This window comes from Symphodus melops (assembly GCF_947650265.1).
Source record: "Symphodus melops genome assembly, chromosome: 9".
Classification (NCBI taxonomy): Eukaryota; Metazoa; Chordata; class Actinopteri; order Labriformes; family Labridae; genus Symphodus; species Symphodus melops.
The window spans coordinates 17112831-17129829 of record NC_136699.1 but is presented as its reverse complement, the minus strand read 5'-3'; the positions used below and the strand labels follow the sequence as shown (position 1 = coordinate 17129829).

The following is a 16999-nucleotide window of genomic DNA, read 5'->3' as shown; positions in this document are numbered from 1 at the left end:
ATCCGCGTGTCACACACACCCCGCCGCTATGACTGAACACAGCCTCCGCTCCCTCAAGTTCACCTTTGTTCTAGCTATCTGAGAAGCAGAAAGCTAATTGTATGACAGGGGTCGGGGTGGGCAGCACCCACGACAGCCCTGGTCGCGCTGCTGCATAGAGCTGCCAGCCCTTCTTGTCAAACATAATGCAGGAGAATCCGACACAAAAATTAGGAGAGGGGGAGGCTCTCATTTTTGCTGCAAGTGGCAGTTTTCGTTCTTTGTGCTCTCTTCATGACTATTGTCATCACATTTAGGGCTGTAGTGAAAAACATGCAGAAATTCAGCAGGCGGCTGGGTAGGACGATAAGAGAGTAGCTACATGGCCTGTTTGGAGCTGATAACTTAGACTCAGCATAAATCAAACACCTTCTGGCGATTGAAATAATTTGTACAGTTGGGCATCATGTTTTGAGAGGGGAAGAAGAAAACAGGGTAAGAAAGTATCATGCCTCAGTGCCCATAAATGAAATGGTGCAGATTTGTCAAATTACACTTCCAAGTCAAATGCTTACGCTGCGTTTTGCCAGCATTACAACAAATTATGAAACACATTCTCCACAATAAATTAAGTACAACTGCAGAGTCTCCAACTCTTCCTCCTCGACTACGTCCATCCCAAAATGTCAAATCAAGTGACAGCATTTAGTTCCTTTACAAAAGATACGGGATGAGTGAAGTGTTGTCCTTAGTGGTTATTAACCACAGACAAACAACGAGTGTTTGCTGTCTATAGGCACTTCATGGTTTTCCTTGGCTGCTTCATATTTGTGGGATGTTTAGCCCAACTGTTTGCTTTTAGGCGCCTCAGGCTGTGGAAGCTCTTTGCATCCCATGATGGCTTCCCTCAAAATGACAGACTGTTACGCAGGACAGGCACAGATAAAGTTTGAATATATATATATTTTTCCAAGTCCTAAAAAATTTCATTTTGAAATGAAGCCTGTCTGAACATTAGTATGTGGATATGACTATTTGAAAGGTGTTTTGCAATTTTACAGGGATAATGCAAAAATCCCTTTTTTCAGAATGATCAACCGTCAGCTTCTAAGCCTCCTCTAATGGATGAGACGAGTTAAGGTATGCTGATCACGAATATAATGGATTCTGAAAGGTAAGACAAATCTGATACCACGAAAACAGAAGGCTGTCAAGCATTAAAAAAAGCCCCTTTGTATTGTCTAATGTTATCCAAGCAAGGAAGCCCATTTTTATACACAAAACCGTTTCTTTTGCCAACAACTTTATCTTGATTCTTTGAGCACAACAAATCCGGACTTTGAAATCCGAACAGCGACTCCAAGACTTCTCTATCCTAGTGCGAAAAGATAAAACGTTTTTTTTTTTGTGTTTAGAAAATCATCTTCTTACACAGTTACCCCACCCTTGAGTTCAAAAGCTCAGGATTTCACAGGGTAACATTTCTGCAGGAAAATAAATAAAAAATAATGGCGGGGAAAAGTTTAAGAATGACATTTTGAACACTCTGACTCAGCCAGAAAAGTTATTACTTAATAATTACTTCAGCAAAGCCATATGCAGTGTATGATGCAGACCAAGAAATTAGAAAATAAGCTAAATTTCATTTGGCTTTGTGATGATTCAGCCTGAAACCAATCCGTCCGAGCTTTTACTCAAGTAATTAAAAAATAAAAATAAAAATTCAGATGTATGACTTTAGAATGGTAAGTATCCAATAATGACGTCTTCGGTTAAACATATATGGAGGTTATTCTGGCTATAAAATCTCTATTTCAGGTCCTTAAACTTGTGGCAGATTTAAAGAATAATCTTTCATAAGAGGAGTTGAGATTTCCACGGAACAAAACATGTAATCACTGATCACAGATAACACCAACCATGTGTAACATTAGATTTCAAGACTCATTACACTGTAATGTCTGGTAAAAATAACTAAGAGACAGTGACCTGTTTAATGTGTTTTGTGAGTCTTAATAATAATAATAAAAAATGTGAAAAGAAGTGAGACACTGGCAGGCTCAGCAGCAGTAAAAGGGGGGAGGAAGCGTTAGATCCTAGTCCAGCTTATTCAGATCAGCAAAAACAAAAACACACTTTTATACCTTTATCAACCCAATTTTTAAATAATATGTCTTAATATTTAATCTATTAGTTTTTTCTCTCGGTTCCCTTGTTAGAAAATCCTTAAGTGAAGAGGGATCACCTTCTCAGAGCCTCAGGACGGTGCAGTCAGATTTAAGTCGGACATTGCTTCCCTTCTTAAAACAACACTCCAAAACCCTCCAGAGAGCGCCTGCTTTCTGTGGATTAATGTGCTTTTATGAAGTTGTCATGTCTGGGGGAGATTAAGCAGACCCGGTCCTCCCTCCCCACACAGCACTGCATCAGAGGAGCCCCCTCGAGCCCCTAAGCCTGGACCAGAGGAGCTCCGAAAGATCTCGGCAAGAGTTGAGCCGAGAGTCATCTGATGATATTAGAGAGACAATACAATGAACACACTGTAGTTTCAGACAAAATGATGAAATTAAAAATAGACTATAGTTAATTGTAAGGACTAATAATTAGCTGCAGAGAAGTCAGCGTATGTTATTTCGTGTGAACTGACATATTGTGAGTGATGGAAACCCTGCAGCAAAGATAAAAAGATTTACTAGTCTCGGGTTTCAGTCTATAAAACTAAGGCTGATATTTTGGATTAGATTACATCACAGCAAGTTATACAGTAACTTTACAAAATTCTACATTATAAATGATAAGTATGTGCATTTAAGTATATACCAAGTATATGTGTGAGATTGTTGGTGATTTATTTAATTTTCTTTATTAATTAAAATAGTCAATGGCTCTCCAATTGCTGCACAAATTAAACAATTAAACAACTCTTGTAAAAATAAAATCTAAAAAAATGCCGAAAACAATACAAGAGCTTTAACGTTGAAACGTTGAAATCCAGTTACAAATGAATATGATTAACAGATCAGAGTCTCATGTTGCTTCATCGTTGCATGCGATAAGATGAAAAAAAATAATAATAATAACTGTGTCCTGCTGACTCCTGACATGTCACTAACATCAGGAGCAAAGATTTTACATCATGACAGTGATCAAAACATCCATAACGGAAAATAGCTCGACACATTTGACTCCATTGGCTATTGTCAACACAATTACAACATTTGGCAGACACTCTTATTCGGAATGACTTACAATGCTGCTCCGTATTCATGAATATAAGCAACACCATCAGATAGAGGGGCCATATACAATTGGCTGACATTTATGACCGCTCACTGGATATATGTGTGATTCCCACACCTCAGAGGACGCGTGACAGGCATGTGAAGATGTTACTGCAAACAACAGAAATATTACATTTGGCCAACATTAGTCATTATATTTTATTAGTGTATCAGAAACATAGTCCAAGGGTGCGTGAATCAAACCAATTATTATATTATATTCCTCTATGGTGTCATCAGCTTATATGAGCGATAGGATGTTCTGCATTAGGAGTATATTTTTGCTACATTGCCTCAGAAATAAAGGATGGATGAAGCAATTAACGGAGCTGTTAACAATATCTTATTAACTGAGGCCAGTGTACATTCAATCACTGCTTGAAATTGGACACCAACCCCCCCATTAATTAAACGACAGCCACGTCTAACAAATAATGCCTTCGATTCTTGTTTACTGGTCACCAGACGTCTGCCTGCCCCAACTGCATGCAGGGAAATTTAATTAAAGTTAACAGGCCTTTGTTGTTTTTGCTGAATGGACTGACCAGTGCCAACCCCCAAAAGTAGCAACAACAAAATTACAATCAGTCATTTGTAAAAGCCCTTTCAAGTACATAAACAACAAACGCACATTAGATTCAGTGTACTGTAAGTCAAGCTGGCATCTGTTAGACTAAAGTGGAGGCACTTCAGGACGGTGACATCACCCTGTTTTGATGACAGGGGAGGCTTAGACGCCAGCAAGACCGCAATTTATCTTCTATCTGCTCACGCCGAATTTTGTGCCGATGTCACTGCACCCAACTGACTTAACCCTAAGACTGGTCGTGTACAACATTAACTGACTTTTGATAAAAGAACCATTAAGACACAAATTGGCCTCAACGTGTGAAAGTTAATGAGCAGTTCTAAGTTTCTGCTGCTGATAGTTACAACTTTGAGTCTTATTACTCAGAAACACATTATCAATAGCATCCACAACCAGCGCCAGAGTAGGGCTGCAATGATTAGTCTCCAATATCGACAAAATAAGTTGTAGAGGAATTTGATTGCAATTATTTATTGTACGGAAAGTTTTCAATGTAGATTTGTTCTGCTGTTTCTTACAGCTGCTAATCGCTCTTGATCTGCACTCGGCTGCTCCGTCATGTTGACCAAGGCGTAACTCATACAAGCACTACGTCAGACTACCAGTCTCTCTCCTCACTTACTCCACCACCTTCACTTACTCTCCCAAACAGAAATACTCTGCACTTACAAAAGAAGGCTAACCGCTCAGGTTTGTAAAGTGTACCTAGCTTATCATGGGAGACCGTCAGTAATGCATAAGCATTTGAAGAATGCTCCTCGCAATCTGAATATTGTCATTATTCCAATTAAATGAGGAATATGGTGTGCATTAGGGCTGGGCGATACATCGACAGGATATATCGATATATTTTCCATTAAGATATAGGGTAAGACAATGTCAAAATAGTTTGTGTTGCATTAAAATAACTTTACGTGTCTTCTGTAGAGCTGCCAGATCACCTATTTCTCATCTCCCTGTCTCTCCCTCTTCACCCTGCTCCTCCTCTCTCTCTCTGAGCCAAACCCAAAAAACAAATGGATTACAAATCACTGTGTTGATTTTGTGATGCAGAAAATGTATTAATTTCACAAACGGGCAGATTATTTTCATGTACGTTATAGAACTCCCCATCCTGATGCTGGCTGATCATAACTTACAGCTTTACGAGCTTTTAATGTCACCACATGTTTTATTACAACAAGAGGTTTACAAGTTGTTGTGGGTTTGTTGGAAAATTGACCCCTGTCCATTTTAAAAGTTGATGACGGCAAGGTGCCTGAGAAAAGAATCATCCCCCTGCAGAGCCAGGACAGACTCACTGCTTTGGGCACATGCACCGTTTAAAGCAAAGGTAAAACGGCCTTAAGCAGGCTACTTTTCTTCAAATGTTGACAACCACTAAGACTGGTGGATGACTGCTTCATCTCATGTTTCTGAGGTTTTCCTGGTTCTCCGTTTATGACTATGTCTAAAACAGTGTATCTGCCGGGCTTTGAGACTCAGCAGGTTGATGATAGAGGATCAGGCTGAGAGGACAGTGCATAATGGATGTAGCTGCTTGCCAACTTTTAACTTAAACAATCCAGTAAGGGTATTGAATCTAAAGAGTAAATAGAGCTTGAAGAGGCCCACTACTTGAACAAACTGAGCCCACTGATTCATAAGTAGTAAATAATTTAACGTGCCTATGGGTGTTCATTTTTGTGCCAATTTTTAGCTAATGAAAAAAATTAATTAACAGTTAAAATAACTGTTTTACATCGTGTTTTATAGGCCAGTCGATCATCATTTGACACTCGTCCCACCTTTCAGAGTGTTATTTTGCTGTAGACACTGGTCTTGTACATAGAAAATATGAGAGTGATCAGATTTACCATTTTTGACAGCATGGCCTAAATGAGCAAGACCCACAGAATAATAATAGATACATCAATTACCAACATTACATTCATTATCAGACTGAACGCTAACAATGGAGACCAAAAGCTCCTAGGTCCTGAAACTTTTGAAAACATGCAGTGCCATTGCTTGAATAACTAATTACTTCAAATTATAGGAGTCTCTTTCTCTAATATCAACAAACCAAAAAAAAACAATTCTGCCTGTAACGTAAGACTGGAAATTAATGGATAATTAACAAAAACATTTCAGAAGCAAAGCTTCTCTGTACTCGTCTTTTGAGAACCAAGCACTGGAACAAGATATTGTAGGTATAAAACACACTTTGATTTGACATTAATGCATTGTCAGCCGACGGTTAAATCCATAGAAGCCATGATCAAGCGTTGTTGGTGTTGTAAAAAAGGGAGTGTCAAGCTTCAATGGCAGCTGAGTTGTCATGATAAATTCTACGGGAGTACGGACTTGAATGTGTTTTTCTATAAGCCTCGTGTTCCTGATGGTCTTGCCAAGAAAATCTGCTGCTTCGCTTTAAGCTTTGAATCTGTAATGTTCAGACCTCATTTCACATCAGGAAATGGTTTGTTTGGGAAAAACAATAACGCAGGGACCTACATAGATCAGAGAGGCTGTTCTCTCACTGCTTCGCATTTAGGCTGGATGATAAATGGTTTATGTTTTGTTGGAAGCAACGTGAGAACTGTTGCATAACATCAGAATGACTTCTGGTGATGATTTCAGGTAAAAGCAGAAGAAGGCAGCGGCGGAAAGACTTGATCTGACCTGATCTTTGAGTTTGTTCATCTATAAGCAAAAGGTGACACAACTGACATTTGTAATGTTGTATCAATACTGAATTATTAAAAAGCTTGCTGCTAAACCCAGCATATTCTAACCTTACATCACACAACATGCTGTCTGGGCTAGAATGTGCTCTGAGAGTCACCGCTCTGTTGACTCAGTTGAATTGCTTGCCTAAGGGATCAGGGCCTGGACACATACATATAATTAGGAAAGGTCACTGTGCCTCCTGTCTTGTCAACAAAATCACTTCGAGATGACAAATTCTGGATCGGGCTGAGCCTGAGCTCCCTCAGATACCCTTGCCAATCAAGCGCCAGTAGGGCTGTGTGGGTAGCCTTAGGTGATTTCTAATTATGTATACATGCCATGCAACACAGTGCTCAGCATACCAATAAGCCATACGTTGGGTTCGAGGTGCGTTTTCTCTTCAAGGTTGAAGCAGCAAACAAAAGTCCTTGTCTTGTAACTTGCTTTCTTAAATAGCAGACTAAAAGGTTAGTGAGAGATTACAGCAGATCAGTTGTCCTTGATTTAACAAGAGGATGTTGAAACGTTTACTATACCTAATCTGATAGGAATTTTTTAATGAACAGAAAACCTGGATTTAACAGAATGACATTTAACTGATGAAATCGGCAAAATGCCAGTTCACATCCAATGACCTTCACACTGATTCAAAGTTCCTTTTCCACTATATGCTCCACACACTTTCTATCCAGTCCACTGTATGATGAAGTGGAAGTGGCTTTCACATTGCTCCCTGGTGGCCTTACTAAGGAACTATTAATCTATGGCTCTCCATATTGCATTCAGATCTGCTTCCCCCAGCCACCACCTGGCCTGAAGTAAAGGCCAGAAGAGGACCCAGAGGACTGGACACTCTCTTATTATGAGCTGCACCGAGACACCTCTGGGCTTCTCAGCGCTTCCTCTGACAGTGACTGATGGCCAATTAACCATTTGGAGAAGAGTATTGATCACTTAGAGAACAGGAAGGATCTGGGAACATCTCCTAACACACCACTACTCTCACTGTACAAAGTGAACAGCGAGACAGTACATCATGTACACTTAAAACAAACACAACTAAAACAAAGGCCTACAGTCTTATCACACCATTACTCCATCTAAAGCAAGCAGTAGGCTTGAACCCGGTCAGTGTTTTCCCTACCATTCATTTGGGGTGGTGGAATTTATGTGCACTTTTTTGATTTCAGCATGAGCATCTTTGACACGTTTCACCGTTCTGTAAGGCCAACTGAGAAATGCATTTTACAGAATGCCGGTTCCATTTCAAACCTGTGTTTGGGATGCATCCTACATCTATTGGAATCTGGGCTGGACTCCTGTGTCCTTCGGGGTTAGAAAACACACTCGCGCACTGGGTATTGCAAAGAATTATTTCTTATTTCTCACAACTTAAAATAGTAACAAAGAGAATTGTTCCACATCTTATTGTTTCCTTTCTACATTTACAACAACAACAAAACATGTTGCATCAACACCGAGCAGATAAACCTGGAGAAACACAGCTGACCTAGTATTTTGTTAGTCGAATCAGATTTGGCTTCGAATATTTGTTACTTATTTATTCAGTTACACCAGAATCCTACTTTAGCCATGAGTTAACAAGTTCCACTGTTTTTTAAGGGCCGCATTAGCTCTTAAACACCAACACAGTCCACCATATCGTTTTGTGGTTGCTGTGGTGAGCAATATTATTTCAAATATGTTCAGGAGCAAGAAGGTACTTTTTTTTTTGCAGCAGCAGAGCTATTTCTCTCGTGATCCTTTTCCAGGGCATCAACTTGTGTCTTTTCCATGTCTCATGTTCTTGCTGAGGTGAACATTTTTTTTTCTGAGAAAAGGTTAGAGGTCAGAGGTCAGTTCTACGTGTTCTGTCTCTCTGCGGCAGACGCAAGAGAGAGAAATGACCCGGGGAAAAGCACATTCGATTAAACCCTCCAGGAAAAGACCCAGTGCTCTGCTTAACAAGCTCATCCCCATTTCTTGTTGGTGGCCTTTGGATTTATTAGGCAGCGTGCAGGCACAGGATGGTTAGGAACACAACTGCAAGTCTGAGAACAATCACCCAACTGCTGATACCATGTCAGAGACAATGGCCTTCTATGAATTATTGTCCAGCTTCCCACTGAAACATAGGGTAATCTCATCCCCACATTGAAGGTTAAAGGTCAATTTTATGCTACCTGGGTGGAAAAGTGCAGGTACCGACTGTGGTGCACCACTTTGCAGGGGGGGAAACAGCCCATCTTCCACCCCTAAGCGCTCGCACATAGACCTGAATCATAGAAATGGGGTAATTGAAACAAAAGGGCAGAGTTTGACAGAGATGTAGTGCCTTTGCAGGGCCTCTGCACCGACTGCAGAAAATCACACCCAACTCCTCCCATCTGCTAAGTTCATCCTCCGTGTATTGCCTCTGTCCTTCCTTTTCTTTTTTCAAAGATTGTCATTTGCAAATGGTAAACACATGGACGTAGCCTTTCGATAGATACGGTGCGTCGAATATTAAATACGACCCGTGTTGCCATGTGGTTTTATTCATTTAACCAGAATAATTGTATCTTCCTTGATCAACCACAGAAAGTAGAAATTAGACGAGGACAGGAGAATTCAATCCTCTTGAATTCAAGAATCAACACGTCTTTTTTTCCTTTTACAAATGTTAAATTAAACTTGAAAAAAGTACATTTGATTATCCCTATCTCTTTTGAAAGATTTCAGCAAGTGAAGTGTTCTGGTTTCTGTCCGTAGTACATTTTGTAACTTAGTTTGATACAGATAGGACAGTCATTGTGGTCATCAATATCGTAGCATTGTCTGTGCTAATGATACCAGTAGCTGTCGACAGAATTCATATGATGACTGATTCATTTCTGTGAATAGATATCTGCATGAAAGTGGAGTTCCAATATAGATCAAGCATAACTTCAGCAGTAAATGTGCTCAGAGTTTAGATTCCCTGACTACCTGAAAAGCATCAGAATTGATCCCCTCAACAACAAACATTTTAAACATCTTCCCCTCTTGATTTCAGACCTAAGTTGAATTTTTACTTTTAAAAACCCTCATCATGATGTTATTTTGGCAAACTTAATTTCCTTCTGTAGGTCAGTCTTTTTCAGGCTCATGCCACTGAAGTGAGCCGCAGTGAAGCCACAGTATAGCTTACTCTACTGTTGAACTGAGACTCAACAGATGAACAGGCAGTACTCAAGACGAAGTTTTTACAGCGTTGCACAAAAGAATGCCACATGGAAAAGTTTTGGCTGGAAGTTGTTTAACGCTAAACTCTCGCTTCACCCAAATCACGAAGAATTCCACGTCCACTCTCAGATGCATTGTTCTATCCAATGAGTGCTGAAGGGTGAGGAGATCGGATTATTCCTGAGCCATGCCAACACTCTTTTAAATGGTTAAAATTGTGCAACTCAAATTCTGTAAGCAGCAGAGAAATCCTAACAGGCATTGTTGATTGTGAGAAGTAAAATCATTTAAATTCTTCCCCCTCCTTTTTTTTTTCTCTCCAAAGCATAATTGCCTCCTTGCCTGATGTATTCTACATTTGTACATCATGCTAATTTAGAGGCTGAATATTAGCAGATGAGAAAATAAATAATTTTATATGAAATCTCCCTCCCCTTGTGAACAAGCCCTCCCGTTTTCTGAGTCATTTGAATTCATCCAAAAAGACTAAAGGGAACAAAAAAATCTTTCTGGTAGTAAATTATTACTTCCCTGTAAAAGACCATATCCGGGCAAATACATGGCGATCATTTGCCATGCATTAGCCATGGGACAGAAACAGAGTGGATTTAAATTCCTTTGACCAGAAGGCAATTCCCCCCAATAAATTATGTTAATTTCAGCTTTCGCTCTCCTTATCGCATTCTTTAGCGAGTCAATGAGGAGAGACAAAACTGGCTGCGAGAAAGACAACTTCAGAATGATTCACATTAGAATGATGAGACGTCTGGAAAAATATTCCCTCATTTTACTGTATCAAGAAATGGGACCTTGCACATTGCTACAATACGCAAACATTTCTGCTTGTTGTCAGTTAATGGCCATCTCCTTGCATCATTGCAAGGTTCACACCCCCTGCAAATTGCTCTGAGGTGACTGTTTCGCACAAGTAGGAAGGTGCCTGATACCAAATCCCATGCTCCCTCGCTGAACCACACAACAATTGCTTGGCAACACACACGTCGGGCAAAACAAAGGAAAAGCCAGGGTTTTTTATTCTCTCTGCATGGATAGCTGCTTTTTGATGATCTTTTCTCCAGGAAGCAACAAGGGACTAACAACACAAAACACTAACAGGCAACTTTAAATAAATGGGAAAGAATAGAAGCAACAGGAGTCGGAATCATTTGCAGCCAGATAAACACACACACACACACACACACTTTGCATGCTGAAAACATCAAGTTTTGCACACACACAGGCAAAGCAGTACAGTTCTTTGTTCCAAAGGCTGAAAGCACAAACTACCCCCGTCGTCCTGCCCGTCAGATCACTCACAAGTGAACGGGAAAGTGCTCAGCTTGCTCAAAGTCTAGATTGACAGGCCTACCTTCATCACTGACTGCGTTGTGTTTTCCTGCAAAAAAAAAAAGTTGGCTTTTGATGCAGACAAATGCAGAGTCAGCGCCTTGCCTCTCTTCAGTGGATGCTTTGTCTGATCTCTGCTGAGACCGTCACAGCCCTGATGTCCAAAGAAGAAAATTACCTTCCGATGCTTCTCGAGGACTCACTCTGTCCCATGAAAAGTAGCTGTTAAGCTGTGATGGGAGCTGATAAGGATGCCTGCACTGAGCTAATATATGATAGACAGTGACAGACTGAAACAGAGATATGGGTCTGCCTTGTGATTCAGAACACAGAGAAGGATGAAATCACCTATATCCGTGAATTCATCAACATTTTATTAACAAGCTTGTTGCTATTCAGGGTCACAGAAGGGCTTTTCCCAGCATGCTTTAAATGAGCGGCAGGGAAACAACCTGGACAGAGCTCCGGTCTATCAGAGACTGGGAACAAAGAAACAAAGAGTAGCACACCTATGGGAATTTAGGGTCTTAAAAACTCACATGACAGCATGAAGAACATACACCAACCACACCAGAGAGCAGAGAGAGACTGCAACAGAACATCCATACCATAATAACCAGCAAAACACTCAAAACAAATCCTTTTCAAAATGCATTTGAAATGAATTGTAAATATCACTGCACAACTACTTACTTAGCTTGATATATGGGGTCCCTGGAGCATGTCTGTTTATTTAATCCTAATATATTCATAATTATACACTAATTAATGCAAGAGAAAAGCCCTCTTAATTCATCATCTCAGTGTCCTGAAGCTAGAGACACAATTACAGCAACTTAAACATGTTTGCCTTCTGTCCAAAGCAAGGTTAACAGTTTAAAAAAAAAAAAAAAAAAAAAAAAAAAACAAGTGCAAGGCAAATGACGTGTGAAATTATCATGGGTTTTTTTTTCTACTCAACAGCAGCTCCCAGCTGTGTGGCATGGTGAGGAGAATATCGAGTATCAGGGAGAATAGGTTAAGAAAGGAAGTGTTTTTTTTTTTTAAATAGTCAAGAGGACAAACTGTCAAGTGCTGAATTTTGGGGAACAAGGCGTTTATTGTAATGCACTGATTTGTCTTAGATTATCATTTTAAATTACATTAGTTTTTTCTGACTTTTAAAAAATTCTATGATTAAAACAAATACATTTTTGAAGTGAAAATCTAATGTAGGAATCTCAACTGCATGAGGCGTTAATAGAAATGCCTGGTTCGTAGCTGCTGGGTTAAACTTATCTCCAGACTGTGCACAAACTACAGCTCAGCATCACTGTCGGTGATTGTTTTGTACATCAGAGCACATTTGCATGCCATTGCTAGTGTCTGGGCAAGAGGCTGCATCATAAAATATAAGTCATCAGCGCGAGTAGGTCGTCTAACAACTCCGTAAAGCTGTCAGCATACTGCAAATGCAGCAGGAATGAGTCCCGGTCGGAGAGAAACGTGGAGTTGAATGATCCTGTTTGCAGCCAGCAGAGCAGCATCCGATCCGATGGATGAATAAAGACACTTTAATATACGGTCCACATCGCTCAAAAAAACAAACAAAAAAAAATGTTATAACAGAATGATCAGCGATCGGATATTCTTTTTGCATTTAAATTAGACTCGTAGAAATGCAGTTAAGGTTGTTTATGTGACAGTCTGGAATAAGTGCAATGTTTTTGCCCGAGCACTGCATTTTATTGTTCACGGGCCCGTCTCTTAAAACGTGTCTTAAAGTGCAGCTTTTGCTCCATCCAAGCAGGTGCATCTCCAACTTCCCTCTCAGCAGCAGCAGCAGCGACGGGGAAATTAAACCCCGTTATAAACCGTGCAACGCTGCCTTTAAACACATTTGCTTGCAACACAACGCAAGCTGGACAAAGCATTTTTCACGCGTGCTTCAAGTTTTCACCTTGATATACACGTTTGAGGTTGCGAACGCACTCATATTTAACCTTGAAGTCTGAGGCTAATTGACGAGTGTGACTGCTGCTGGTGAATTAAAGAACAATAACGTGCTCTTTCTGTCACGCGCTGGCTGCATTTCGGACCAAAAGAAATCCTTCAAGCAAACAACTTGTCACACTGCTGCTATCTTCTTTAGTATGCAATTACTGCCTTTTCACCCCCGACATAAATATTTAGCGGCACAATGAAGCAGAGGGATTTAGATGTCATAGTAAAACTCACCAGTGCAGGTGAAGCCTTCCAGCACGAGCCAAAGCACGAGGAGCGCAGCGCTGAACCTACAGCGGACAAAGGGGCCCAGAAGAAGTAAGGGCATCTTCGTGGTTTTTTTTTTTATCACCTAAGTTTAAAAAAAGGCAGAGTAGAGCGGAAACACTGTTACACGGTGCTCTTAAGGGTCCGAAGAGTGTCCTCTGTAGCACTTTACGCCTTTTACACAACGCCCAAGTCTCTTCCCTCAACACATATCCTCGTGCGGTAGCGTGGCCATCAGCATCCCGCTCGTGCGTCCTCGTTGCTCTGAACAACGCATCACAGGTGTGGTAAATAAAAAACCTCTTCCCTGCTCGCTGCCGGTTCACTGTACTGTTTTCTCTCTCCAAGAAGCCGCTGTCCTCCTCACAAGTCTCCCTCTCTCTCTCTCACTGAGCCGAGGAGGGAGGCAGTTTCGGTTGCTTTCTTGTCACTTTTGCACCCTTGCGTGAAAGAACAACCTTCTCCTAATGTGAAAATTGTAAAGAATTGGCATCAGAGACGGCACATCTGCTTTGCACAGCAATGCTGAAGTGATTCAGTGGGATTCAGAGAGAAGGTGTACGCTGCGATGAGCGGAGCAGCAAAACCAGGAACGGATTGTTCGCTGCTGGCTGGGAACGGAGCGTCCTCAGCGCGCCCTGCCGGTACATCCTCTCTGTTTTTCAAACATTTACATATCTTGAATAAGCATAACCAGCCACATATTGGTAATGCAAAGATGGAATGGAAATTATTTCATCCGTATCTTTGCAATAGTGCTTTTTCATCTGTCTTCTAGCTTACATGAAAATGATGGATATGACATTCAGTCCTGTATGATAGGAATCAGATCGATGCTTTGCATACAAATCAGAGAGATCACATCTGCATGTCATTGAGTTTCAGTTAAATATGCCTTGCTTTTGTCCTGGGGTTTTGTGAGTCTGCTGCAGAACACCCGTGCATGGTGGATAGATGAAGAAGCATGAGGATTAGCACTCCCATGAGAGGGTACACCTGTCAGCAAACTCAGACCAGGATGTGACTTATGTTCCTGATAGCTTTTCCTCATTTTCTGGGGGTGTCACTGGAGTGATTTTCAGACTGCTCAACCATGCCTTTTCACAACACTGCCGGAATCGACAGCAGATTATTAATACGCTTTAGAGGGGGGAGGTGGGGGGTGTGTGTCTTTGTTTATCTATTTTTTTCCCCACTCCCACATACTAGTCAGCAGAATAATAAGTGGAACTGTAGAACTGGACAACTGTCTTATACCAGCTAATTATTGGGCTCATGTAGATGGATGATTCCTCCGATAGAGCTCAGCTACAGTATTATACAAACTCATTAAGCCGCCTCTCCATCCAGCATCCCTTGCTAAAGGTCAAAGTCACAGGCACAATGACAACACACAAACGCAGACACATGCATGCACAACCACACATGCAGAAACACACGACTCCTCATAGTTTATGATCAAATCCTAATGGGCACTGTGAATGCAAAGGGGAAAGAAGGCAGCAGCCTAATGCAAGAGAATGACTCAGCCTTGGTCACTTGTGAGGTTGCTCGTAATGATCTCTCTCATTTTGCTAATCTGCTCTGTGTCCTATTAGGCGGTGCAAGCTGCAGTATGTCTCTGCCAGTCATAGTGTTTTCTCCTTAAAGCCCTAATTTGTACTGGGAATCTTTGAAAATGTATACATTTAAAATTGCGCAGTAGTTTACGTGTGTTATTGCCGTGCAGTCGTTTTCCTTAAGCTCTTGTAAAAATCTTTTTAATTGCATATTCTTGTTTGCTGAGTCAAAGCAAGGCCACAACCTCTCCTTCTTCTGAGTCCTCCGGGTGCAGCATCCCAGCACCTTCTGCCCCCTCAATCGGACAACGATGAACAATCACAGCTCTTCGGGGAGTCGACACATTCAGTTGTTTATCGATTTGCGGCCTTGTAATTAATTTTTTTTGTCTCCGTCATCGGCTTGAGTTACAATATCTGAAGACCTGAAGAGGCTTGTCCTGCTGCAATCAATCACGAAACCGAGACAGAACCAACACTTCTCTTGTATCATCTTGAATTATTCACAGCAGCTGTGAAATGAATGAGACCGGACTCAGTGACCAGGAAATATTAAGAAAACATGAGGCTCATTTGTATGTTCCAGTGTTTGTGATCCTTCCATAAACTGTGCAATTAAACTTGCAGCATATTCAACCAATAAAGACAACTGATTCCTGGTCGATAAGCATCGACCCAACAGAGGTGTCCGGCATGAAATTAATATTATTTATTGTTTACAAACATCACAGACAGTCCCTGGAGGAGTCGGCAGCAGCATCCCAGCCCAGGCTTCTGCAGAGAGAGTGAGAGAGTGTATCAACTTCCACCATGACCACAGCTTCACAGCCTTTTGTTTTGTTTTTATCAAATTAAACTGCAATGCTGCTCCAGAGAGATATAATTGACCACAATCTCAGATTAAATGACTCTAAAGATCTTAATAAGCCATCAGCGGATTGCATATTACATTGCAAACCACTTATGAACATGCAGCCTATGAGAATGAAATTGAGGTTGAGATTTGCATGCCACAGCGTTTTAGCCTTTAATAATAGGCATGCCAAATGACCGTATGATGATCAATAGGGTATCAATTTAATTAAAAAATATTGATATGGGGCTGGGAAAATTAATTAAAGGCTTAGCAAATCCCAGTTAGGTTAGAAGAATCACTTTAACATAACATCTCCAGTGGGTCCACCACTGTTTATTATAGATTATAATTGATATGGGACCCTCGACTGATGACATTAAACATGCACTATATGTATATAGATTTATGTATAAGGCTCACTTAGCATTCTTGACCAATGTTAAAGCACATGTGATTTATAAGTACAATAAAAGCCATCATCATCACTGCATTAGTAATGCACATAGGCTTTTACATTAGATTATTATTCTCTTAGCTCTCAATGCACTCATAAAACTGTTATGATCTGGATCTGCTCTGGGTAGCTGCGACTTTGCTTAATTAAGTGGACATAAAATAACCGTAGTCTGATCTCAACAGATCTTGTGGAGTTGAGCGAAAACCAAATGATTGTGCGAGATGGAGAGTTTAAGAAACAGAGTAGGGGTGAAGGAGCCCACTGAAGGTCTCTCATTTCAGCAGCACAGACTGCTGATGAAGCTGAACCTCCAATATCCCGCCACTTCAGCTCTGACGGTTTCTCAATTTTACAGATATGGGCCCTGAATGTGATTGGATGAAAAATGTAAAATGGGATAACCACCAAATCACATGAAATGGGTTGATTTTATTTCACGACTATGAATGAAAAAGCAGACACTCTAAAAATTAAAGTTAACTTGGGGCTTTTGATTCAAAGGACTACTCTCCTGACTTGTAGGAAGAAACGGTGCTCTCTTCTACACTTGAATTAAGATTTTTGCTTCTGCAGATCCTTCACATTATTTGCAAGTTCAAGAGCTCGAAAGAAGTCCAGGCTGTTTGAATGCAATGCTCCAAGAGATGTTTTGAAGGAGGGAATTTAAACAATTTATTCATGGAATGTGTTTCAATCCCAAATAGATTCTGCTAATCTAAAACACTGCGTGAGTGTTTGGAAATATATGATGATTTCATTTTCTCC

At 40.7% G+C, this 16999-nt stretch overlaps 1 protein-coding gene across 4 annotated transcripts in view; it reads right to left on the bottom strand.

Moving 5' to 3' along the window:
- unc5a (unc-5 netrin receptor A) overlaps nt 1-13923 on the bottom strand; it is a 124480-nt gene extending 110557 nt beyond the window's left edge. For all 4 annotated transcript variants that reach the window (XM_079352277.1, XM_079352278.1, XM_079352279.1 and 1 more), the window contains exon 1: nt 13330-13923. In XM_079352277.1, the coding sequence (XP_079208403.1) occupies nt 13330-13423 (94 nt within the window). In that variant the 5' untranslated portion in view covers nt 13424-13923. The remainder of the gene's footprint in view (nt 1-13329) is intronic.
- Between the last annotated feature and the right edge of the window lie 3076 nt (nt 13924-16999).